Source organism: Nerophis lumbriciformis, linkage group LG05 (assembly GCF_033978685.3).
Source record: "Nerophis lumbriciformis linkage group LG05, RoL_Nlum_v2.1, whole genome shotgun sequence".
Taxonomy (NCBI): domain Eukaryota; kingdom Metazoa; phylum Chordata; class Actinopteri; order Syngnathiformes; family Syngnathidae; genus Nerophis; species Nerophis lumbriciformis.
The window spans coordinates 42,859,751-42,887,184 of NC_084552.2; the positions used below are offsets into that span (position 1 = coordinate 42,859,751).

General features: G+C 45.5%; 2 protein-coding genes across 2 annotated transcripts; one reads left to right on the plus strand and one right to left on the minus strand.

The window, feature by feature from the left end:
- Positions 1 to 37: 37 nt before the first annotated feature.
- Positions 38 to 12,781, minus strand: oxa1l (OXA1L mitochondrial inner membrane protein). Its single transcript, XM_061960216.2, has 11 exons — positions 12,618 to 12,781; positions 7,358 to 7,492; positions 5,257 to 5,373; positions 4,910 to 5,186; positions 4,685 to 4,828; positions 4,533 to 4,618; positions 3,204 to 3,368; positions 3,024 to 3,128; positions 2,784 to 2,940; positions 2,629 to 2,709; positions 38 to 195 (listed from the first exon to the last, which is right to left on the minus strand). The coding sequence occupies exons 1-11, from the start codon at positions 12,717 to 12,719 to the stop codon at positions 89 to 91; spliced, it is 1,476 nt and encodes a 491-aa protein (XP_061816200.2). The 5' UTR covers positions 12,720 to 12,781; the 3' UTR covers positions 38 to 88.
- Positions 12,739 to 26,325, plus strand: snapc2 (small nuclear RNA activating complex, polypeptide 2). The gene is made up of 6 exons (XM_061959184.1): positions 12,739 to 13,103; positions 24,389 to 24,562; positions 24,637 to 24,769; positions 24,837 to 25,238; positions 25,763 to 25,851; positions 25,958 to 26,325. Exons 1-6 carry the CDS (start codon positions 12,888 to 12,890, stop codon positions 26,192 to 26,194), a joined length of 1,251 nt encoding a protein of 416 aa, XP_061815168.1. The 5' UTR covers positions 12,739 to 12,887; the 3' UTR covers positions 26,195 to 26,325.
- Positions 26,326 to 27,434: the final 1,109 nt, after the last annotated feature.

Below are 27,434 nucleotides of genomic sequence, written 5' to 3' on the forward strand. Positions count from 1 at the left end.
CCTGTGTGTTGTATCCCAAATAGAAAAACAAAAAAGGTAATTTGAAAAATGTTTTAATTTCACAACTTGGAACATAAATATGTACAGTTTATTCAATAACATCCTTCCATGGCTTCTCCTTGCTTGAGACCTTCTTGTCTTTAGCAACAGGAGTCTGCTGCATAGGATTGTGGGTAAAAGTCTGCCTCAGTGGTCCTAAAAAAAAGGAGCAATAATCACATTATTGTCATGGATGAATTTCTGTTTTGTAACAGACAATGAAGGTTATCTATGTACCGGTATGTATGTATGTATTAGGTACATGTCGCTAGTCACAGGTTGGATGCTTTTCTCAGCAGAAACTTTGGGCTCCAATGACTAACATAATAACAATATCCATTATAACTCCTCTCATTACATTTAATACCAATGATTAATTAATTTTACAATGATCATCTTGCATGCTAATGTTACGCTATCATCAATTGTGTTCTCTGCTAAAGTCAACAGACTGTATGACAAAGCTCACTGAATATGGAAAACAAATCATTCTTGCTCATTCTTTAAGTTAAGTTAAAGTTAAAGTACCAATGATTGTCACACACACACACACTAAGTGTGGTGAAATTTGTCCTCTGCATTTGACCCATTCCCTTGTTCACCCCCTGGGAGGTGAGGGGAGCAGTGGGCAGCAGCCGTGGCCGCGCTCAGGAATCATTTTTGGTGATTTAACCCCCAATGCCAACCCTTGATGCAGAGTGCCAAGCAGGGAGGTAATGGGTCCCATTATTAAAGTCTTTGGTATGACTTGGCCGGGATTTGAACTCACAACCTACCGATCTCAGGACGGACACTCTAACCACTATTAGTGTCCACTGAGTAGGTTAATGAATGAATAAAGCAAGAGGAGAATAATTGGAAATTTTAGAAATGATTTAAACATTTTCTGCACGTGCTGTTAGCCTTGAGTACTGCACAAGTGACAAGTGGTCCCAGCATACCTCCAGATAAGGGGGTCCAATGCGAAGCCTAGGTGCCAAATGGCCCACAGATTATTATAATTTTTTTTATTAGCCTGTGTAAAAGTCTAAAGATACAATTACTGTTTGGAATCAAGTTTATGATTGAGCAATTTACCTTTATAGTTCACCTTAAAACGGTCTTACCTTCATTGACTTATAACTTAAAATGCAAATATCTGTCCATCTATCCATTTTCTACCGCGTGTCCCTTATGAAACGACCCCTTTTTTTCGCCCTAAATGGAAGACAAAGCCAAGATGGTCGACTTCCTGTTTGTTTTCAGGTATGGGTTTCTGAGACTTTTATGTGCGTCATGTCATGAAAGAGGTCTCCTGCGATAATTGTGTCGACACGTAAAACAGGTAGGAGGGGCTAAAATATTATAATTTCAAAGGTAGTGTGCTGAAGGGCCAATTTTGAAATTTCATTGTCGGGACCCCAAAAATAGTACATTTTTCACCATACCTGACGCGCCTGCAAAATACGGGGACTTTTTGTGCATGTTAAGGGGCTCAAAAAGGCATCCACGTGTATAGAAGAAAAACACAGCAATTTCAATAGGGCCTTTGCGATGCTCTGCATTTAATTGGGCCCAAATAAACATTTGCATTTCAATAGGGCCTTCGCAGCATTTGCTGCTCGGGCCCTAATAATAAACAGAGCAGTTTCAATAGGGACTTAACAGGCCTTTGCCTGCTTGGACCCTAAAACATTTTTTTAAACACTCAAACGAGGCAAAATAAGCCATACTGTGCTATAGTTGGGTTACGGTCAGCAGATTAAGCGCTTTTCTCTGCTGCGCGGTAAACAGTCTGTCATAAACTTTCCCTGAGCTCCATCGGGTGAGACTTCATTGCTTCAGAGGAATACACTTTGTGTGCTACTTGCACTGAATGTTCTGCAAACATTCCACGAGAAATGAAAAAAAAACCCATTGAACTTCTATACATTAAACCTAATCAGTCACCTGAAACGCCCGCAACATTATAACGGTGCTTTGAAAGCCTACGAAGACACCTACGCTGCTAAAGAAGTTGTACCAATGCCATTCTTAATAAATTACAGTTGAATCTAAATTTAAAAATAATACAAGGCCTTGAAAAGCAGGAAGTTATCTGTATCTGTTTGAAAAAAATATATATCATGCATCGCAACCTATAACCCAAAGCTGACATGCAGGGTGTTTTTTTCTTTAACTACCTCTGCCAGGGGATATATGTACCGGTAATCATAATTAGCGTGTGTTTTGGACTTGGCAACGTGTTTGCCCCTGTCGACAAAGTAGATAAGGCTTGGCAGCAGTCTGCTTGCTTTTCTAGTTACCGGTACATATCATATCTTAATATTTCTACACGGGTTGGTTTGAGCCCATTTGAAAAACGTAAAATATCAAAATGGCTCTAAAAAAAACTGTTTTCAATTTTGTGTCCCTCGGTGGAAGAAGATTAGACAACCCTGCATTAAATAGAATGTGTGGTGTAAAGTACTTGCAGCAGCAGTTAACAGCCACAGGGGGCCGTCATGTGCAAGATAAAAGTACAGTACGGTAGTTTGTTATTGACTGAACGCTCCAGTCTGCTTTCTCCAAAAATGTTTTAAAATCTACTTGAAGCATAATTAAAAGTACCTTTGGCAGCAAGGTCCAGGTGATTTTTGATGCGTCTTTCCCGCTCTTCCAGCTGCCGGACTAATACTGCGTTTTTCCATCCTGCGGGGTACACAGTGCAGACATGCTACTCAGTCACATGAGTAGCATCTTAATGAGATGTTAAAATCACTGACCTTTCTTCATGTTGTCAAAGAAGCCTTCGTTCTGAGCGGAGGGCGGGTGTTTGATCCGCTCTGGGATATTCAGCTTGTCTCGGATCAGCGGGTGTCTGAGCAGGACCACTTGAGCCAGGGTAAAGCAGTTGGACGTCAGCCAGTAGGTGAACACAGCCTAGCGACACAGCAGAGGAATTGGAATGTATCTCCTGCTCAAGGGAGGAAGAAAGATGAAAAAGAAAAGGAGTCAGGACTGACCGTGGGGAAGTTGATGGTGAGTGGGAGGATGACGAAGGGCATGATCCGGAACACAGTCTTCAAGACACGCAGGTTTGGGTTGTCTAAACCGGACTCGGCGCTCAGCTAACGGCGACATATGTGCTGATTATTAAATTGATTGACACAACCGTCAACCGTGTGGATGGTATGTGGAATGACCTCCACGATGAAGAACATGGTTCCAGTGACGGCAAAAGGCAGGATGTAGAAGGGATCTGCTGCCGTCAAATCCATGAACCACAACGCACCTCCATTCTGCATGCTGGGAACCGGCAAGTAGGACATCTTCCTCAACGCGATGAAGAAGGAGATGAAAACAGGTGCCTTTGGAAGTCAATCAAAGATGTCAGTCCAAGATAAGAGCTGTTTGAGGGTGCATTCAGACTTCTTACTATTGGTTGTCGAATAATATACACATCACACAGGTGATGTGGCAATTGATCGGCCATCGATCAGTATTGGCGAATTTTAATAAAAAAGTATGTGATCGTCATTGCAGATTATTGCCTTTCAATGCCAAACGACAATCCCACTTGGCAGATATATGTATTTTGAGTACCCCGGCTGACAAGCTAGCAGCTAATTGTGTATTTCCATACACAGTATAGAGCTGCTCTCTTAAGTTAATAATAATCACATGAATTACGGCAAATAAACTGCATTTCTTAATATCTTAAGTATCAATATCAATTATTAGGATGAGGCAAAACTTGCTACACAAAGTAAGAACAGGCATGGTAATAGCTTAGCAAGCCATTAAGCTAGCTTTAAACAGCTATTACAGGAAATCAACAAGTAGATGAATACGATTCCAAAGAGAAGATAATATAACAGCAACTGTTGGTGTGTCAGCATTGTGACAATTAGTACACAACACATAAGAGGGACGATCAATCCTTATATTGGCGGTGTTGACACCAAGGCCAAGGGTAGTATCACTATAGGATTGATACAAGAATGATAATTTTTTATATTTTTATTTTCTCAAAATCTTTTAATGTTATTTTTGGTAATGTTTACAGATTCAGGGAATAAGTACCTGAACAATAGAGGACTTTGAGGGCAAAAAAAGACTTAAAAGTGTTGTAGATAGTAGTGTTTAATTTTGTTTGGGTATTGTGGACTTTGTTTTGCTCAAACAGTTGTAATAAAAGATAATACCTGGTTTACATACTGTGCTGATATCGTTAAATTTTCAATAGCACTCAAATTAAAAAACTTACAGTAAATACATGATATCGGTATTGGTCATGGATGATCGGAATCGGTAGCATAAAACCCTGATTGGAACATACCTGCATCACAAATGCTGTCTAATTGAAGCACAACTATTTGAGAGCACTATTAGACCCGCTGAAAAAAAAACATGTATGAAGGCAAACCAGACCGCACTAAAGTGAGCACCAATTTTTAGAAAATTATTTTTGGTCTGGGTAAAGTACCAAACTAGTGTTTATGAACCCTGAATGTAGGAACCGCAAAACTAACTTGCACTAGGGGAACCAGGAGGCCACGCTGGGGATTGATGTCGTTCTTCTTCTGGAACAAAGTGAGGTCGGTGTAGGCTTTGGCGACTGTAAACGACAGCGTGTGCGTGAGGCAAATACAAGCCAAAAGAAATGACTGCAAGGAACACTTACATTCAAATTTGTTTCCGCTCTCTTTGGCCTCCGTCAACCTGGTGTTAAGCTTGGTAATCATCGGCATGACGTTGTGCATTTTGGCGGCCTCCCGCTGGCCCTTCACTATGACTGGAAACACCATCAGGCGGGCCACAACTGTTCCTGGAAGATGACGGCAGACAACAAGCACAGTGGGCGTCTATTCAGCGGAACAGCCACAATGTGTCCGTTCCTGTCGCTTACCTACAACAATGGCTCCCCACCAGGGAATACCCACATCTACGTGCAGGAACTCTAACATGGTCTGGATCAAACCCACAGGAGTGTGACCAGCAAGTCCCAGCTCTACTAGGCGGACCTCTGTAGTCACAGCCTGCAGAACCTCCACGGCAGCCGGCGCCACATCAATAGCAGGGTCTAACGAGGCTTGTGTCAAAAGCGGGATGGGGTGGACAGAATCCACAATGGGGAAAGGGTCCATGTTAGATGTTGTTACCACGGAAACAGGTTGGAGCGTCATCTAAAAATATGAGTGATATTCAAGTGAGTTTTTAGCCGATTTCTCCAGCTTTAGACTTGCTCTCAGCCACCTGTTCAGGAATTGCTTGAGGAAGGACGGGGTTGGTTCCGTCAAGGAAAGACGCAGATGAGGACGCCAAAACTGGGCCACCATCAGGAACATCTACGCTGACGCCGCCAGTTGGAAACTGGGTAGAAAGAAAACCCTTTCATTTACAGTCAAACCTGCCTATCACAACCACCCAAGGGAAACAGCAAAAGTGGCCACTATATGCAGGTTTCCAGGCATTTTGAATTTGCGGTCATCCTGATTTTTTGACCAGTAGATGTACATGTGCTTTGTCTATTCTAGCATGTGTGATTGGGTAATATAAACAGCAATGATGCATTTGTTTTGCTGTTAGTTAACAGGCCCAATTATAATGAACACTAATTAACTAGAAAAGTAGTCACAGAGCACAGACCTCAACCGGGTCCTATCACCCCAAAGTTGATTTTTATAACTACCGTAGTTTATTTTTTTAATCATTTAAAAAAAAAATCCTGAATCCAGATGGTGATCCGGATCACCCCAAAAATCTAATTACTTGTTCCCTATCCCTTTTCTGATATTTCCTGAAATTTTCCTCAAAGGCCTCAAATAACTTTTTGACTTACAGTATGTTGCTAATGTAGCAGGAAGGGATTTCGAGCCCTGGCATTTGGAGACAGGGTAATGGGAAAAGCTTTAAGACACGGTTAGTCAGGGATATTAAGTAACAAACAGGAAAACAGAAGTTTGGTGCAGACTAGAGATGCGCGGATAGGCAATTATTTCATCCGCAACCGCATCAGAAAGTCGTCAACCATCCGCAATCCACCCGATCTAACATTTGATCAGAACCGCATACGCCCGCACCCGCCCGTTGTTATATATCTAATATAGACGATGCAAGGCATTAGTGAGGTTATAAAGCTTTTGCCTGTTAAAGAAAGGAGACTGATCCAATGCAGCACAGACATTCGCGTGCCACGCTGTCACGACCCAGACGCACACCAGTGCGCAATCATATGGGAGCCGCGCTGAGCGCACCTCCAAGCGCGTCTCGCTGCCGGCGACGGCCGGGTATATGGGCCCGACGCTCCAGCGCCATCCATTTTCAGGGCTAGTTGATTCGGCAGGTGGGTTGTTACACACTCCTTAGCGGGTTCCAACTTCCATGGCCACCGTCCTAGCTGCTGTCTATATCAACCAGGGTGAGCCCCACCCCTTTCGTGAGCGCACTGCGCGCGGAGTGACCCCTGTTACACGCCCCCGGCAACAGGGGTGGTGGGCAGGTAAGCTGCGCGGGCGGAGCGCGCGGAGTGACCCCTGTTACGAGCCCCCGGCCACGGGGGTGGCGGGCAGGTAAGCTGCTTACCTGCTGCGCGTGACGCCGGCCGCGGCGAAGGCGGACGAGGCGGGGTGTCGGTGCGGTGGGCGCGGTGGTGACCCTGGACGTGCGTCGGGCCCTTCTCGCGGATCGCCTCAGCTACGGCTCCCGGTGGGGCCCTCTCGGGGGAAGGGGCCTCAGTCCCGGACCCCGGCGAGGCGTCCCTTCTCCGCTCCGTAAAAGTGTCCATCTCTTTCTTTTTTTTTTCTTCTGTTGTGGCATATGCTGCAGGTGCCTGCTCGTTTTTCGTATGTGGGTAACAACATTTAACTATGTATATATATTTCCGAATTGGTTTAACTGCCACCCGCCTGAATCTATTTAAAATCTAATTTTTTTTATTTCAACCACCCGACCCGACCCGACCCGCGGATAAAATCTAATTTTTTTAAATTTCATCCGCCCGATCCGCGGATAATCCGCGGACTCCGCGGTTGTGCCCGCAAACCGCGCATCTCTAGTGCAGACTTCAGTGAGACAGCAGGTCAGAAAGTGTGAATGTGTAAGCGTGTTTGTGTGTACAACTGAGATTCAAGCTATCAACATCATGCATTATTGCAGCAAATGTTGATATTAGTTGCAACTATACAAAATAGAAAAATGATTCTGTGATGCAAATAAGTGGCTGTTATAGATAAGGTTTATAACACTTTATTTTCTCTGCTGGGGAAATGTTTGTAGCCGTTATCGGCAAGTGGACGCTAACACAGGTTTAACTTGAACTACCTTGTAACTGGTGTTAGTTAGACTGCAAACTCACCTCGGAGCTGCTGTGTCGCACTACCAGAGCCTTGATAAAAAGCCTTTCATTGCGTCGGCGGAACAGCAGGGACGTGCTGGAGGAAGGACCGTTGAAGTCAAACACAGTGTGTAGATGGGATCTTTGTGACAAGCGCTGTTTGGTGAGAGAATAAGCATCAGTCATGGTGGTGATCAACCAACATAGTGACACAACATATAGTGGTTGCTTTGGCACTAAATCGATTAGTGCCTGTTCTACAGCTGGAATTTGGCCAATTTCTTGGGCTCTTGAAAAACCCCATTGCGTTTCTACTAAAATTCCAAAAGTTACACCTTCAGACCAGAAAAGTTCCAGCTTGTCCACCAGGATCCTATTTCAGAAACTCAGCAACTATTAATAAAACAAATCCATTGTTATTTGTCTTTGTTTGGGCGGCATGGCGTAGTGGGTAGAGCAACCGTGCCAGAAACCTGAGGGTTGCAGGTTCGCTCCCCGCCTCTTACCATCCAAAAAAAAATCGCTGCCGTTGTGTCCTTGGGCGGGACACTTCACCCTTTGCCCCCGGTGCCACTCACACCGGTGAATTGAATGATGAATGACAGGTGGTGGTCGGAGGGGCCGTTGGCGCAAATTGCAGCCACGCTTCCGTCAGTCTACCCCAGGGCAGCTGTGGCTATGAAAGTAGCTTACCACCACCAGGTGTGAATGAATGATGGGTTCTACATGTAAAGCGACTTTGGGTACTTAGAAAAGCGCTATATAAATCCAAGTTATTTTTTTTATTTATTTTTGTTTTGTTTTTTTGTTTACCATTTGGTAATTATATTTTACCTTGTTATAGAGCAACTATCTACTAGCTAATGTTAGCGTTAGAATGTGACAAAGACATTTAGAAATATGTACCTATTCAAAAGTCAGCGAACTTTCTTCTGGGCATCACCGTCATGTCTTTAATTACGGACATTCGGGGCGGTATAGCTCAGTTGGTGGAGTGGCCGTGCCAGCAACTTGAAGGTTCCAGGTTCGATCCCCGCTTCCACCATCCTAGTCACTGCCGTTGTGTCCTTGGGCAAGACACTTTACCCACCTACTCCCAGTTCCACCCACACTGGTTTAAATGTAACTTAGATATTGGGTTTCACTATGTAAAGCGCTTTGAGTCACTAGAGAAAAGCGCTATATAAATAAATAAATGATAAATGGGTTATACTTGTATAGCGCTTTTCTACCTTCAAGGTACTCAAAGCGCTTTGACAGTATTTCCACATTCACACACACATTCACACACTGATGGCGGGAGCTGCCATGCAAGGTGCTAACCAGCAGCCATCAGGAGCAAGGGTGAAGTGTCTTGCCCATGGACACAACGGACGTGACTAGGATGGTAGAAGGTGGGGATTGAACCCCAGTAACCAGCAACCCCTAGATTGCTGGCACAGCCACGCTACCAACTTCGCCACGCCGTGATTCACTTCACTTCACTTCACATTCCTGAGGTCTGGCTCCCCAAGTAGCCTGGCAAAACTATTTTGGCATTTGGTAACATTTTTGTTTTGTGTTTGTTTTTGATACTGCAGCGTTTATGTGATTGCAGAATGTCTAATTTGCAGCTTTTCCCCAGTGCATTTGTTTAATGGTATATGATGTTGTTTGGGAATTTCAGGACGTTGCTGTGTGTTTGTCACTACTGGCCAACGTATACAGTATCAATATCGGAATACATTACTTCTCCATTTCATTAGCCTGATTTTATTACATGACCTTCAACTTTGAGTTGCGGTGTTAACACAAATCAGACAATTAGATAAGATTATATTCTATTACGGTGTTGTTCGTACAACTTGATCCTGTTATAGCAGTACTTTCCTGAGCATGAGCAACAAAAACTCTCACTGACAAACTATTTAGCTATCCGTATTGTAGCAATGAACACAGTATGCTATGTCTATGAGGTTTTTTTTTCTCCCCTTGACCTCAGTCAGGACCCCCTCTCCAGGGGCCCAGGCTTAGGCTATGTCTACACTAAGCCGGATAACCCCTTAAGCGAATAATTATTTAGCCTAAGCATCGCGTCAGCTATACTAAACCATCGTTTAACCCTTGTCTAACGTTCATGTTGTTGTTACTCAGCCAGCGTTTGCGGGTCTGATGGACCCTTTGCATTTTGTGGCTTTTAATGCCTCACGATCAAACACTTTTATGTTAAAATACTGAACAGATGTTTACCTTATCCCAATAAACATCTGTTCAGTGTTTTAACACAAAAGTGTTTAATTGTGAGGCATGGCGTGGCACAGTGGAAGAGTGGCCGTGCGCAACCCGAGGGTCCCTGGTTCAATCCCCACCTAGTACCAACCTCGTCATGTCCGTTGTGTCCTGAGCAAGACACTTCACCCATGCTCCTGATGGGTGCTGGTTAGCGCCTTGCATGGCAGCTCCCTCCATCAGTGTGTGAATGTGTGTGTGAATGGGTAAATGTGGAAGTAGTGTCAAAGCGCTTTGAGTACCTTGAAGGTAGAAAAGCGCTATACAAGTACAACCCATTTATCATTTATTTATCATTTATTAAAAGCCACAAAATGCGACGGGTCCATCAGACTCACAAACGCAAACAATGTCTGCTCTCATTTTCTCGCACATTTGACCCTCTGATGTTCTGTGTACTTACACTCTGTCCTCCTCCTGTCTAGGCCTGCTGTGTGTGTGTGTGTGTGTGTGTGTGTGTGTGTGTGTGTGTGTGTGTGTGTGTGTGTGTGTGTGTGTGCGTGTGTGTGTGTGTGTGGGTGTGGTTGCATGTGGTACACAGAACATCAATTTCCACACTTCTTTTAGCCCTGGGTCCAGTGGACCCGGACATCTTATATGTAATAGAAATGTTTAGGGGGGGTGTATGGTGTGTGGTCATTAAATATGTATTCTGATATATGTTCTTCACAGAAAATGAGCCAAAGTCAGTGAGTCTCAGTTTGAAAAATTAATTACTTGTATAATTTGTCTTTGAATAAAAAATGAAAACGGGTCCCACAGACCCGAACACCACACAAGGGTTAAGGTAACCCTCCTTGGATAATTTTTTACATGGAATTAGACTGAATTTTTTTTCTTACCCCTCACCCCTCCTCCCCAGCGTTTACCTGTTTCTCACCATTTTTGTAAGGGGCGCCGGAAGTTGGCAGACCCATCAGCGATCCTGTTCTGTCTCCCTGTAATGTTTGTCTGCTCTTGAATGGGATTGTGTTGAAAATCTTAATTTCCCCACGGGGATTAATAAAGTACTTCTGATTCTGAGTATTTAGGGAAATTCTCTCCACAAATTGTTGGACATCAAATCATATTAGCAAATGTCTTTGCTGAGATTGCGCCTCAATTTTCTCATTTGTTTATTTTATTTGGTGGATTTAAAGATAGCACTTTTGTAGAAGGAAAACTAAAGGAAAGGCTACACATTTTGGAAATGAAGATCAAAGAAAGCTTCCTAGTCGCCTCGCCAGGTAGACTTTTCTGGGTGTGTGCATCAAGCTGTAACAGAGGGTTCTGAGTTTTCAGAGATAGCTAGCGTGGCTTTTACCCAGAAAATGTACACTTTAACAAATAGCAGGGGTCTCAAACTGAATTTACCTGTGGGCCACTGGGTGCAGAAACTGGGTGAGGCTGGGTCGCAAGAAAATATTTCTTAAAAAAATCTAACATGCACTTTTTAATGAATTCACTTTCTTTGAATGGCTATCCTGCCCTAGCAACATACTTGCCAAATCTCCCGAATTTCAGTGCCCCTCCCGACAATCTCCTGGGGCAACCATTCTCCCGAATTTGTCCCAATTTTCACTCGGACAACAATACTAGGGGCGTGCCGTGATAGCACTGTCTTTAACGACCTCTACAACCTGTCGCCGCGCCCGCTTTTTCACCATGCAAACGGTGTGCCGGCCCAGTCACATGTTGTATGAGGCTTCTGCAGACACACCTATGTGACTGCAAGACATACTTGATCAACAGCCATACAGGTCACACTGAGGGTGTCCGTATAAACAACTTTAACACTGTTACAAATATGCGCCACACTGTGAACCCACACCACACAAGAATGACAAACACATTTCGGGAGAACATCCGCACCGTAAGACAACATAAACACAACAGAACAAATACCCAGAACACCTTGCAGCCCTAAGTCTTCCGGGCTACAATAATACACCCCCGCTACCACCAAACCCTGCCCACCTCAACCGACGCACGGATGGGGTTGGGGGGGTGGGGTTTGGTGGTAGCGGGGGTGTATTATTGTTGCCCGGAAGAGTTAGGGCTGCATGGGATTCTGGGTATTTGTTCTGTTTATATCGTGTTACGGTGCGGATGTTCTCACGAAATGTGTTTGTCATTCTTGTCGGTGTGGGTTCACAGTGTGGCGCATATTTGTAACAGTGTTAAACTTGTTTATACGGCCACCCTCAGTGTGACCTGTGTGGCTGTTATTCAAGTATGTCTTGCAGTCACTAATGTGTGTTTACAGAAGCCAAATACAACATGTGACTGGGCTGGCATGCTATTTGTACAGGTTGTAGAGGGCGCTAAAGGCAGTACCATCACGGCACGCCCTTAATATTGTAGTTTGGTTGAAAATCGGCAGACATTCGAGAGAATGGTTGCCTTGAAATTCGAAAGTCTCCCGGAAAAATCCAGAGGGTTGGCAAGTATGACGCTGTCAAGCGCCATTCATATAAAACTTGCGGGCCGCACTAACATTAAATGTTCATGTTAAGGTGCGGGCCGCAAAACAACGTCTCGCGGGTCTGAGACCCCTGAAATATATTAAATCCACAAACTGGAGCAGGGAAGTGAAATTGTAGTGTTTGCCTGTCCCCTGGTGGTCATCGTGATTACAACAGAAACATCACTAATGAGGGGGTGTTGGTTTGTTTGCATATTTCCATCCATCCATTTTTTGAATTAATCATAATATAAATAAGGAATGTAATACACATCGAATTAATCGTTCATTCTCGTTGTTTCCTTAAGTACTCATAAGCATATCCTAATTTGTAAAACACACACCCAATAAGGGGTGTATACTCAACTATTGTTATTAAACAAGCAACAACGTAACACACAAGTAATGGAAGCTGTAGTTTAGGCAAAGGACGCCGCTGTCAAAGTCATCCATGGACGACGAACTGCGCAGCGTAGATGCTAACCGGCCAGCGGCACAGCTTGCTCGGTGTGTCTTTTACCAGGTTTAAGAATTAAATAAAACATCGTAAAAATGTGAGGAAAAACCTACATGGCTCCAAAGTTGTGGACGAGGGTGAATGCAGCCGCTCTGCTGTCTGGGGAAACATCTTGCTAAGCCCCACGGAGTCAGCCCGCTCCTGATGGCAGCCATCTTAACAGGATGTGACGTACGACGGACACGAGGAAGTCGGAAGGTTTCCGCCTCATACCGGAAGTAAGGCGGATGTTATTGCAAGGCTAAGCAGCAGAAGCTAGTATCCTCAAAGCAGACGCTTTCATAAAGTATAGAGGAATTTGACGCTATTGTCTGGAAGTCGACATGAGGCCTCCTGCTCGCACACGTAGGAAACCTGACCGCAACTCGACTTCCCGACCACGGACGCAACACGCACAGGAGAACGCCTACAGCTGGTCCAAGAAAGAGCGGCAGAAGCTCGTGAACGCCCTGACGGTGCTCAGACGTGGCCACGGAGAGCTGACCAAGATTGACTTCTCTCTGCTTAACCTTCAAATACCTTCGCGCTCCGTCTCTGAGGTACATATCTTAAGTCCCCCTATAACAATGCTTCTCTATTATTTTATTTTACGCCCTCCTATTTCCTCCTTTGCATATCATTATATCCGTATTAACATTAAAGACAACAAAAAAGAAATATGCATCAACTTACAATAAATAATACCTTTATTAACATTGTATTTAATCTGGAACAGATAACGGTGCATCAATTTGCCTGAAATAGATAATGGTATCCTTATTATAAACTTAAAATATTTTTTGACCGACTTGAAGCATTTGATACTGAAACATAATAATACTCAATAAGTAATAATGAAATCAAATTTAACGGGAACATTAACTCAGAACACAAAATTACACTTTAACCGTCAAAACACATGAGTTCAGTATACAGTATGTTGTTGAGTCTACGGAGAGATGTATTTATCTATTTTTTAATACTATTAAGGATATTTTGTTGATGCTAGCGAATATCAACTAAGATGCTATAATGTGGTCATCCGTGTCGAATAAAGAAAGCACTTGGCTTTCCTGTACATGAACTCTTTTAGTTTCTGTTGTGAAAATTGAGCAATCACAATATTTACTAATAGGACTCAACATGCTTTTAGTTTATTTGCACAAGCAGGTCTTATATTTAGGCATAGCAACCACTAAAGAACTAAAAACTACTAATATAGTAGAGAGTAAACTCGATTGCATTACATGTTTCTCAAACAAACATTTTACAAAGTGATTGCTGCAGACACAGGCGGTCCGATGGTTTACTACAAGATGATGAAAGTGATATTTTTAAGAGCCTTTTCTTTCAACCTATTTTTATTTTTTCTGGATTTAATGACCTTTATGAACCACTTCTTTCGGCACTCTATGAAAGCTATGTCTCTATTTGAACGATTGAAACACCCAAGAACAAGACAGCAATACGGCATATGCTGCTCCAACGTTACATTCACTCTCACTTCTTTTAATGCTACATTCACGCTGCTTGACCATCGTATGAATTAAGTCGCGAAGAAGAAAAGCGGATGTGACGTCATATGCAACCATCCTATTAACCTTGTTGTTACTTGCTACACTTAGAAATTAGAATCATTGCATGGATTTGGTAGACAGCAGCTTTTATAACATCTTAATTAGATATTGTGCGATTTCGATTAAAAACTGGATACATTGCGATTGACTAGAGCGGGCTTTCTCATGTGAGCCAGTTTTTGTCAAAGATCATTGCACTGCTCTTAAAAACATCTTAAAAAGAGAAGTCGGAGGGAGGGGGACTGTTTACACCAACAAGGGGACAAATAGATTAAAGCTATCAAAGCTGAAATAAGTCAATGTTTTATATTTATCTTGATACAATAAAAGCCTACCTGTTTAATAAGTGGCAGAACATTCTAGACAAGGGTCAAATCGTATCAAACAGCAGTATTTTCACTCTAAATCTTCATTTATGTATTTACAATTCATTCGAAACAGACGAAAAAATATTCAAAGTTGATTGGCAACACTAAATTGGCCCTAGTGTGTGAATGTTGTCTGTCTATCTGTGTTGGCCCTGCGATGAGGTGGCGACTTGTCCAGGGTGTACCCCGCCTTCCGCCCGATTGTAGCTGAGATAGGCTCCAGCGCCCCCCGCGACCCCAAAGGGAATAAGCGGTAGAAAATGGATGGATGGATGGATTCTCTCATCTCTGTTTCCCACAAAATCTTGTTATATCATTGCCTAATTTTCATTCAGTACATTTCCATGCACTAAGTTACCGTATTTTCCGCACTATAAGGCGCACCGGATTATTAGCCGCACCTTCAATGAATTGCATATTTCATAACTTTGTCCACCAATAAGCCGCCCCGGATTATAAGCCGCGCCTACGCTGCGCTAAAGGGAATGTCAAAAAAACAGTCAGATAGTTCAGTCAAACTTTAATAATATATTGAAAACCAGCGTTCTAACAACTCTGTCCCAAAATGTACGCAAATGTGCAATCACAAACATAGTAAAATTCAAAATGGTGTAGAGCAATAGCAACATAATGTTGCTCGAACGTTAATTTCACAACACACAAAATAAACATAGCGCTCACCTTCTGAAGTTATTCTTCATTCGTAAATCCTTCGAATTCTTCGTCTTCGGTGTCCGAATTGAAAAGTTGCGCAAGCGTGGGATCCAAAATGGCCGGTTCCGTCTCGTCGAAGTCATCGGAGTCAGTGTCGCTGTTGTTGTCCAGTAGTTCTGTGAATCCTGCCTTCCGGAAAGCTCGGACCACAGTTGTGACCGAAATATCTGCCCAGGCATTTACGATCCACTGGCAAATGTTGGCGTATGTCGTCCGGCGCTGTCTGCCTGTTTTAGTGAAGGTGTGTTCGCCTTCGGTCATCCATTGTTCCCACGCCGTTCGCAGTCGTGATTTGAATGCCCTGTTGACACCAATATCCAGCGGTTGGAGTTCTTTGGTTAATCCACCCGGAATGACGGCGAGTGTTGTATTTGTGTGCTTCACTTGTTTTTTGACACCATCTGTGATGTGGGCGCGCATAGAGTCGTATATCAACATGGACGGAGCTGTGTGAAAAAAGCCACCCGGCCTCTTCGCGTAAACTTCCCTTAACCACTCGCTCATCTTTTCTTCATCCATCCATCCCTTCGAGTTAGCTTTTATGATGACGCCGGCTGGAAAGGTCTCTTTTGGCAAGGTCTTCCTTTTGAATATCACCATGGGAGGAAGTTTCTGGCCATTAGCATGGCAAGCTAGAACCACAGTGAAGGACGACTTCTCATTCCCTGTGGTGCGAATATTCACCGTACGTGCATTTTGTAGTCTGGTCTTTACAGATGTAAACACACAAAGGAAATGAAACGAAATATCCGCGCGCTTCTTTTTCTTCCGGGGGCGGGTGGTAGCTTACAGTAGAAGAAGAAGCGCTTCCTGTTCTATGGGGGCGGGTGCTTACCTTGGCGGTTGCTTGCGTAGAAGAAGAAGCGCTTCCTGTTCTACCGGGAAAAAAGATGGCGGCTGTTTACCGAAGTTGCGAGATCGAAACTTTATGAAAATGAATCGTAATATTAATCCATATATAAAGCGCACCGGGTTATAAGGCGCACTGTCAGCTTTTGAGAAAATTTGTGGTTTTTAGGTGCGCCTTATAGTGCGGAAAATACGGTAGTCTGATTTCTCAAACAAGCTTTCTACAACACATGGAAACCTTACTCAGATCAAGTGTGGCTTTTTAAAAATCGTATGAACACACCTAGATTATCCGATTGGAAAACAGTTTCCTCTGACATGGAATGAGTTGGTGCGCCAATATCTGATGAGGACCAAAACTCCACTCTTTACTACATTATTCACAGACGAAGAAAAACAAGTTGGGTGTGGGGCGGACTGTTTATATCAACAAGCATACCAAGTAAATATATAGAAGCTGAAATGTGTCAATATCTTTTAAGTGTATGTCAAAACCTACCCGTTTTGTAGTGTCAGAATGTCAAAATTACACTTTAAATACGTTAGATGACACCACCACATTCCGGCCAGTGAAAAGACCAGTAATCATTTAAAAGGATATCCATTTTTATTTCTCATTACTGTAGAATTGTGTACCATCCATCCATCCATCCATCTTCTTCCGCTTATCCGAGGTCGGGTCGCGGGGGCAGCAGCCTAAGCAGGGAAGCTCAGACTTCCCTCTCCCCAGCCACTTCGTCCAGCTCTTCCTGTGGGACCCCGAGGCGTTCCCAGGCCAGCCGGGAGACATAGTCTTCCCAACGTGTCCTGGGTCTTCCCCGCGGCCTCCTACCGGTCGGACGTGCCCTAAACACCTCCCTAGGGAGGCGTTCGGGTGGCATCCTGACCAGATGCCCGAACCACCTCATCTGGCTCCTCTCGATGTGGAGGAGCAGCGGCTTTACTTTGAGCTCCTCCCGGATGGCAGAGCTTCTCACCCTATCTCTAAGGGAGAGCCCCGCCACCCGGCGGAGGAAACTCATTTCGGCCGCTTGTACCCGTGATCTTGTCCTTTCGGTCATAACCCAAAGCTCATGACCATAGGTGTGGATGGGAACGTAGATCGACCGGTAAATTGAGAGCTTTGCCTTCCGGCTCAGCTCCTTCTTCACCACAACGGATCGATACAGCGTCCGCATTACTGAAGACGCCGCACCGATCCGCCTGTCGATCTCACGATCAGCTCTTCCCTCACTCGTGAACAAGACTCCGAGGTACTTGAACTCCTCCACTTGGGGCAAGATCTCCTCCCCAACCCGGAGATGGCACTCCACCCTTTTCCGGGCGAGAACCATGGACTCGGACTTGGAGGTGCTGATTCTCATCCCAGTCGCTTCACACTCAGCTGCGAACCGATCCAGTGAGAGCTGAAGATCCTGGACAGATGAAGCCATCAGGACCACATCATCTGCAAAAAGCAGAGACCTAATCCTGCAGCCACCAAACCAGATCCCCTCAACGCTTTGACTGCGCCTAGAAATTCTGTCCATAAAAGTTATGAACAGAATCGGTGACAAAGGGCAGCCTTGGCGGAGTCCAACCCTCACTGGAAACGTGTCCGACTTACTACCGGCAATGCGGACCAAGCTCTGGCACTGATCATACAGGGAGCGGACTGCCACAATCAGACAGTCCGATACCCCGTACTCTCTGAGCACTCCCTACAGGACTTCCCGAGGGACACGGTCGAATGCCTTCTCCAAGTCCACAAAACACATGTAGACTGGTTGGGCAAACTCCCATGCACCCTCAAGGACCCTGCCGAGAGTATAGAGCTGGTCCACAGTTCCATGACCAGGACGTAAACCACACTGTTCCTCCTGAATCCGAGGTTCGACTATCCGGCGTAGCCTCCTCTCCAGTACACCTGAATAGACCTTACCGGGAAGGCTGAGAAGTGTGATCCCACGATAGTTAGAACACACCCTCCGGTTCCCCTTCTTAAAGAGAGGAACCACCACCCCGGTCTGCCAATCCAGTGGTACCGCCCCCGATGTCCACGCGATGCTGCAGAGTCTTGTCAACCAAGACAGCCCCACAGCATCCAGAGCCTTAAGGAACTCCGGGCGGATCTCATCTACCCCCGGGGCCTTGCCACCGAGGAGCTTTTTAACTACCTCAGCAACCTCAGCCCCAGAAATAGGAGAGCCCACCACAGACTCCCCAGGCACTGCTTCCTCATAGGAAGACGTGTTGGTGGGATTGAGGAGGTCTTCGAAGTATTCCCTCCACCGATCCACAACATCCGCAGTCGAGGTCAGCAGAACACCATCCTCGCCATACACGGTGTTGATAGTGCACTGCTTTCCCTTCCTGAGGCGGCGGATGGTGGTCCAGAATTGCTTCAGAATCAGAATCAGAATCAGCTTTATTGTCATTACGCAAGGTAACGAGATTGAGGCCATTCCATACAGTGCGATGTGTGCATGCTAGAAAAAAAAACCCCAAAAAAAACCAATGTGCAAATATATAAAAAATGTAGAAGTGCAATGAATATGGTGTGAAATGAATATATACATGAAAAAACAAAACAAAAACAGGGTGGTTGGTGGAATGGGTTATTGCACCGAAGAGAAGGCAGTTATGAGGGACAATGGGGCAGTCCGTTCAGGATGGTTATGGCCCTGGGGAAGAAGCTGTTCTTTAGCCTGTTTGTTTTGGTTTTAATGCACCTGTAGCGCTTCCCAGAGGGCAGCAGGTGGAACAGGTCAGAGCCAGGGTGGGTGCTGTCCTTGATGATGGCACTGGCTCTGTTGAGGCAGCGGGAGGTGTAGATGTCCGTCAGAGAGGGGAGAGGGCAGCCGATGATCTTCTGAGCCGTCTTGACCACTCTTTGCAGCCTCTCCCTGTCTGCTGCAGTGCAGCTGCCGTACCATACCGTAATACAGTAGGTCAGCAGGCTCTCGATGGACGAGCGGTAGAAGGTCAGCAGCAGGTCAGGCTTCAGGTTGTACTTCCCGAGGACTCTAAGGAAGTGTAGCCGCTGCTGAGCCTTCTTGATGATTGATGTGGTGTTGACTGTCCAGGAGAAGTCATTAGAGATGTGGACTCCAAGGTACCTGAAGGTGTGGACCCTCTCTACACGCTCGCCGTTGATGTAGAGGGGGGCAGGGTCGGTGCTGCTCCTCCTGAAGTCGACGATGATCTCTCTGGTCTTGCTGGTGTTGAGAGCGAGGTTGTTCTCCGAAGACCAGGCCGTCAGCTTCAGGACCTCCTCTCTGTAGGCAGCCTCGTCACCCCTGGAGATGAGCCCGACCACTGTGGTATCGTCGGCGAACTTGACGGTAAGGTTGTCACTGTGGGCCGGACTGCAGTCATGGGTGTAAAGGCAGTAGAGGAGGGGGCTCAGCACACAGCCCTGTGGGGAGCCGATGCTCAGCGTGCGGGAGGATGAGAGGTGCGGGCCAAGTCTCACATTCTGGGGTCGGTCCGTTAGGAAGTCCCTTATCCAGGCGTTTGTGAGAGGGGGGAGGCCAAGAGTGTCCAGTTTATTGCAGAGTCTGTCCGGGATTATTGTATTGAAGGCAGAGCTATAGTCCACAGAGAGCATCCGGACGTAGCTCTGCTGCTGCTCCAGGTGGTTCAGAGCAGAGTGGAGAGCAACAGCGATGGCGTCCTCTGTGGACCTGTTCGCCCGGTATGCGAACTGGTGGGGGTCGAAGTCTGGAGGGATATGGTCCTTGATGTGCTGGAGAACAAGTCGCTCGAAGCACTTCATGATTACCGGAGTGAGGGCCACTGGTCGGTAATCATTCAGGCTGGTGATGGGAGACTTCTTCGGCACCGGGATTATTGTAGATGACTTCAGGCAGGATGGGATGACTGCCTGAGCCAGGGAGAGGTTGAAGATCCTGGTGAGGGGGGGAGCGAGCTGGTGGGCGCACGTCCTAAGCACCTTTCCAGGTACTCCGTCTGGTCCGGTAGCCTTCCTGGGGTTCACAGCCAGGAGCACTCGTCTGACACTGTGCTCCTGTACAGTGAGTGGAGTGGTGCCGGAGCCCGGTGGGGGCGGGGGCAGGGCTGGAGCAGATGAGTGTCGCTGGGGGGTTTCGAAACGGGCAAAGAAACAGTTAAGCTCCTCTGCCAGTGTCGCACTCTGATCCGCAGTTGTCATATTGCAGCCTCTGAAGTTCGTGATGTCATGAATGCCCCGCCACACCTCCCGTGAGTTTTTGCTGGACAGATGGGACTCTATGCACCTCCTGTGGTCCGCCTTGGCTTTTTTAATCCCTCTCTTCAGGTCGGCTCTAGCAACACTGTACAGTGCCCTGTCCCCTGACCTGAAGGCTGCGTCGCGGGCCCTGAGGAGTGTGCGGACCTGGCTGGTCATCCAGGGTTTCTTGTTGGAGTAAACCCGGATGGTTTTTTCCACAGTCACATTCCCGATGCAGAACTTTATGTAGTCCAGCACCGTTCCTGTGGCTGTCTCCAGCTCCTGTTGTTGGAAGAGGTCCCAGTCTGTGTGTTGGAAGCAGTCCTGAAGTTTGGGGAGTGCATCGTCAGGCCGTTCGAAGCCGTCCGGAAGTCGTTTTCCATGGCCTCACCGAACTCCTCCCATGTCCGAGTTTTTGCCTCTGCGACCGCTGAAGCCGCACACCGCTTGGCCTGTCGGTACTTGTCCGCTGCCTCAGGAGTCCTATGAGCCAAAAGAACCCGATAGGACTCCTTCTTCAGCTTGACGGCATCCCTCACCGCCGGTGTCCACCAATGGGTTCTAGGATTACCGCCACGACAAGCACCAACTACCTTGCGGCCACAGCTCCAATCAGCCGCCTCGACAATAGAGGCGCGGAACATGGTCCATTCGGACTCAATGTCCAGCACCTCCCTCGTGACATGTTCAAAGTTCTTCCGGAGGTGGGAATTGAAACTCTCTCTGACAGGAGACTCTGCCAGACGTTCCCACCAAACCCTCACAATGCGTTTGGGCCTGCCAGGTCTGTCCGGCATCCTCCCCCACCATCGCAGCCAACTCACCACCAGGTGGTGATCGGTAGAAAGCTCTGCCCCTCTCTTCACCCGAGTGTCCAAAACATGAGGCCGCAAATCCGATGACACAACTACAAAGTCGATCATGGAACTGCGGCCTAGGGTGTCCTGGTGCCAAGTGCACATATGGACACCCTTATGTTTGAACATGGTGTTCGTTATGGACAATCTGTGACGGGCACAAAAGTCCAATAACATAACACCGCTCGGGTTCAGATCCAGGCAGCCATTCTTCCCAATCACGCCTCTCCAGGTTTCACTGTCGCTGCCAACATGAGCATTGAAGTCCCCCAGTAGAACGAGGGAATCACCCAGGGGAGCACTCTCAAGTACTCCCTCGAGTGAATCCAAAAAGGGTGGGTACTCTGAGCTGCGGTTTGGCGCGTAAGTGCAAACCACAGTCAGGACCCGTTCCCCCACCCAAAGGCGGAGGGAAGCTACCCTCTCGTCCACCGGGTTGAACTCCAACGTACAGGCTCTGAGCCGGGGGGAAACAAGAATTGCCACCCCAGCCCGTCGCCTCTCACTGCCGGCAACGCCAGAGTGGAAGAGAGTCCAGCCCCTCTCGAGAGAACTGGTTCCAGAGCCCTTGCTGTGCGTCGAAGTGAGTCCGACTATATCTAGCCGGAACTTCTCCACCTCGCGCACTAGCTCAGGCTCCTTCCCCCCCAGCGAGGTGACGTTCCACGTCCCAAGAGCTAGCTTCTGTAGCCGAGGATCGGACCGCCAAGTGCCCCGCCCTCGGCTGCCGCCCAGCTCACATCGCACCCGACCTCTATGACCCCTACTATGGGTGGTGAGCCCATTGGAGGGGGGACCCACGTTGCCTCTTCGGGCTGTGCCCGGCCGGGCCCCATGGGGACAGGCCCGGCCACCAGGCGCTCGCCATCGTGCCCCACCTCCGGGCCTGGCTCCAGAGGGGGGCCCCGGTGACCCGTGAGGGAAATCTGGGTTCCTTGCTTGTTTTCTTCATAGAGGTCTTCGAGCTGCTCTTTGTCTGATCCCTCACCTAGGACCAGTTTGTCTTGGGAGACCCTACCAGGAGGCATAAAGCCCCCGGACAACATAGCTCCTAGGATCATTGGGACACGCAAACTCCTCTACCACGTTAAGGTGGCAGCTCAGAGAGGAGCTGTGTACCATTGTACTGTAATTGGTAGGTAAATAAGTTTCTTATCCTGAATAAATAAACAAAAAAATTAAATGTACTAATTTCTGGAAGAAGATTTTAACTAAATGTTGAACATCTAGATCAGGTTTCTTTTTTGTTGTCATCACGTAATCACGGCATTCTCGCTAGTATGTCCGTGTTGATGGGCTCATATTGCCCGTCCGGGTTGAAGCAGAATTGTTACCAAAACAGAACATTTGGCTTTATAATCACTGTGAACACATTGGCAGATCCTTGCATTAATATTTTAACTTTGCTAGCAAACATAGAACACTGCGGTATAAACTTGCTATTTACATAACTGAGGCGTTCCGTAGAGCATCCCTTGATGTCCTCTCCTTTTTGGAAGTTACACATTTTTTTTCTTAATATGATTGATGAAACTAAAGTGTTGATGTCGCTCAGGGGTGTCAAACTCATTTTATCTCAGAGGCCACATTGGGGAAAATATTCCCTTGTGGGCCGGACTGGTAAAATCATGGCATAATAACTTAAAAATAAATACAACTTAAGATGGTTTTGGACATTCTGAAAATGTACATATTACAAATAATGCTCTTGGTAAAACACTTAAAGTTAGCTGAAAATTCTGAGGAAAAAATTGGTGCAGATTCAAAAAAACCATGGAGAACACAATTAAACACAGACACTGTCTCAGTATATTTACAAAGCCATTAAATGTTAAGCACTTTCTGTTTAGCATTCTCATGTTGAGAGTTCACCATTAAAGACATGTTGTGAAAAGCAATCAAGTGTTTCCTCAAACCGCCACATTGGTGACATCCACAACTGCCACAACGCATTCATTTATTATTTTCAAATATTACAATTATAAACTAAACAATTTTCAAAATTACACCATAGCCGAAATCAAGGTAACATAACCACAAACTTTACTAATGTAAACATAGTAGACTTAAGCATAAAATAAAATACAACAAACAACAATTGTAGAAATACATTTTTACAATGAAGTTCTGGGTGCGCATCGCGCCGTCAAAACAATTGCAAGCACTGCACGGAATTCTAACTACAAAGATGATGGTCATGTTGACTTAAGTATTTGCATCTTACAGTTTTACAGTTTTGTTATCTTATCCATTGAGTGGATAATTTACAATGAAATATGGTATTGTGCGTCAATACTGCATCAGTCTGCTGCCAGCCACAACAGGAGCAGATTGTTTGCACAAGCGCTGATTGGAGTAGCGGTAGCAAATCGACAGGGTGCTTAAAGTCAGCTGACACGTCACCTTTAAACAGTATCATGTGTGACGTGGGTTACATTTGAATTGCTAATATGATATTTAGAACAGCGGTTTCTTTCATTAAAAAATTGCAGCTAATTTTTATCCTTAGCAAAGTCATCTTGCGGGCCGCAGGCCAGATTAACCTGTTCGGCCTACAGGCCGTACGTTTGACACCCCCTGCTGTAACTTGTTTACTTCAGATGAAGTCAGTCGTCATTTGTTCAACTTCTTTAGTTAGACTAATGGTTTTCCTCAAGGTTTCATTTTAGGTCCTCTCTTTTTCATCATTTGGGCTGTACAACTGATGGCCTGCGAGTTTTGTTAAAAAAAACTTAAAGGGACTCACATTTTTGCAGCAGATTCTTAAAAACACTAGAGTGCTGTCATAGAGATGATCTTTGACTAGCTTTTTTGCAGAAAGTCCTTAAAAACAGCAAAGCGCTCCTGTAATTCTGACAAAATGAATAGACCTGAATCAAATGTCTACTATAGAGGACACTGGTTCTCTGGATTATACCAACTAAGACTAATAGTGAAGTGAGAAGTCTGGTCCCCTGGTTCTTAACTTTCTGGAAATGTGGCCCCCAAAACAATTTAGTTGAACCTCCCTGCTCTAAAACCCACATAATTTTAATATGAAATTTAAATGGGTTTTTACTTATTAAATCTCAATGGTACATTAAAATCCGCGATGCACTGAGACCGTAGTAGCAAGGGAACACTTTAAATGTAGTGACTGTAGTATGTCGAGTGATCAACACTGAATAGTCACTTGTCTTTTTTTTTGTTTGATGTCAGCCATAAGCCAAGGATGTCTTCCAATAATGTTTTGTGTCAAGCTCAGCACTGTGATTTGTGTGTAAAAAGGGTAAATTGTTATTTATGTAGATCCAGTCTGTGGTAGAAAGTCTTCAGAACAAAGTAATCTCCTCAGCCAGCTCCCAGATGAAGGCGAAGATGTCAGCAATGAAGAAGATGGGGTCGCCCATTGAGATTTGGACCCGCTTGGCCTCTGCTGTGTGCGGAAGCATCAAAAAGCCCATTTCCTCCGCTTTCTCTCAGGTGTGGCAGCTAGACGTCTCCCATAACTTTCAATTTTACTTCATGAAATCACTTAACTCATCTGTGTCCCTCAGATGTTAACTGTGGCGTCCACAGAACCTCGCACTCTCCAGAACTGTGACCCACCCCAGCTTCACACGGCACTGCGCACTGATTGTCCTGTTGGACGGACTGTCCCTTTAACACCTGTACTTTCACCTGTCAAAGGTGTGGACCTGGACTCAAAGTAGGTTGCCAAAAATGTCATCTTCCTTTCTTCTTGTGTTTACTTCAGCCGAGGTGGTTTTCAAGAGTCGGGCTGCAGCCAAAAGACCAGAGAATGATCTGCACTTCGCAACCATGTCCCCCTGCCAAGTGTCTGTTACTCAGGAGCCAAGTTCCTCTCACACCCCCATCATTCCTCCTGCAGCTTCACCTGTTTCTGCTGCAAGACCCATCACTTCCCAAGCTAGTTCCTCAGCTTCATATTCTTCCAACTTTTCCTCCACAAGCGCCTCACCCTCTCAGCATGCCAAGCCCGCTGTGATGAAGACCCACTTCAGTCACACCAGCAAACACATCACCATAGACTCTTCCAGGGTCCTGGGTGTTAATTTTGTGGTGGACTTTGAGAGGATCTACAACTACTTGAGCACCATCCACCAGCCGGACTGCAAGTATGAGCTCACACCCATGGGTGAGTACCTAAATTATATTGTTCATGTTGACAACCCATTTGTCAACCAGCTTGAATCTCAGTCCATTGTGTTCCTCTTATTGCAGACTTGTGCCGGCTTAAGTCGACATCGACGTACATCGTTGACCATTTTAGTCAATGAAAAAACCAAGTACCGGGTAGTTGCAAGGGCAGTATTGGTCATATCGATGCTGATATTTCCATTTTCAAGCTCATTAAATTATTAAATATCTGATCACAATTATAATCAGACAAAAACACAGGATAGGGTGAATACTATCAATTAAATATTTAAATTATTTCCTATTAGGTACTGGTTCTGTTTTATATATTTTATGTTTTGCCTTTCAAGCCCTCCTGTGTCCAGGGACTTATTGGCTGAGTTTGTAAACAATAACAAAAACAACACAAAATGTTTGATAATAAACCGTAACATTAGTTGACAACTGCTTATGTCGAATAGATTCAGCCAGTTGAAGGGCGCCGACATGTCGAGTTCAGAATATGTGTCTCGTGTCCCTCAGAGAGCGCCATCGTCTTGGACCTTCTCATGTCCCTACCAGAGGAGCTTCCCCTGCTGGACTGCAAAAAACTGCACAGTTATCTAATCCAGGTACGGATGCTTCTAAAATATAACAAAGTCCTCCAGAGTGTGTAGTGCGTTTTTAAGTCTTGATTTTAAGGCTATGGTCTACCACAGTGTTTCCTCCATCTTCCAGGTGTACGACAACCTCTCAAAACCTTCCAGTTCCAAGCAGGTCAAAGAAATGTTACAAGAGCTAAAGACACGCCAGCAAGGAAGCACACAGCCAGAGCCTCAGCAGGAGTGCAGTGGGACGTCCAGCCCAAATGAATCATCAGGGAGTAACGGACTAACAACAGATGTAAAGCACACTGAACACTGTCCTCCTCTCAACCCTTTAATGATTCCACTGGACTTGCTAAAACGCGCGTAGCATGACATTGTGTGGTTGTAGCTTTTACAAGTACATAATATTACATGCTCACATTTTTTCATCATTTTTCTGCTCGTTCACAGTTGTTTTGCTTACTTTTAGTTTTGTTGAATTAAAATGGCTGACACAAACCACCTGCGTTGATCTCGCGGGCGTACAAATAAAATAATTTCAAAAAATAAATTCAAAATTAAATACATAGTATACTTTACACTATATAACAATATATATAAAATATATACAAAAGAATACCATAAGGGCAAAAAAATCCATCGAAGTGAAGAAAAAAACGTGCTATACTAACATTTCCATCCATCCATTTTCTACTGCTTGTCCGCTGTCAGGGGGTCCATATATATATATATATATGAATGAATGAATGAATGAATGATCTTTATTTGTCATTGTGCATGTACAGGTACAGGTCCAACGAAATTTAGGTTGCTTCCATGAGGTGCTTTGCATTTAAAAAAAAGAAGAAACCACACAATATACATAAACAACACAATATACACAATATGCAATATACAATATGGCCTAAGACCACTTTAAGAGGCAATGTGGAAAAAAAAACCGAGACTATAAAAAGTATAAAGTGACTAGTAAACTGACTAGGGAGGAGTAATGCTGGTTCCCAGTGTGCTGAGGGGGTGGGAGTCAGTATTTCCTACCTCCTATGCTGTGCAGGCTTTTATTGTGGATTAAATATGTAAATAAATATGGTAAATATTGTCCATTTGGCGTGTAATCGCTGATTGCACAGTCCCGGATCGTGATTGACCGGTGGCTTCCTCATGTTGCACGTGAGGGAGTTTTTATTTATTTATTTTTACATTCCAGCTGCGTTTAGTGCAGTTATGGCCCGGGGGTAGAAACTGTTCTTGAGTCTATTTGTGCGGGTTCGCATGGTTCTGAAAAGTCTGCCGGAAGGCAGCCGATCGAAGTGGCTGTTGCCGGGGTGGGATGGGTCCTTGAGTATGTTGGCTGCCTTCTTCAGGCAGCGGGAGTTGTACAGTTCTTCCAGGGAGGGGAGGGGGCACCCGATGATTTTTTGGGCCGAGTTGACGACCCTCTGGAGAGCTTTCCTCTCTGCTGCTGTGCAGCTGCAGAACCATACGCAGATGCAGTATGTGAGGATGCTCTCCACCAGAGGTGGGACCAAGTCATTGCTTTGCAAGTCACAAGTAAGTCTCAAGTCTTTGCCCTCAAGTCCGAGTCAAGTCCCGAGTCAAGACAGAGC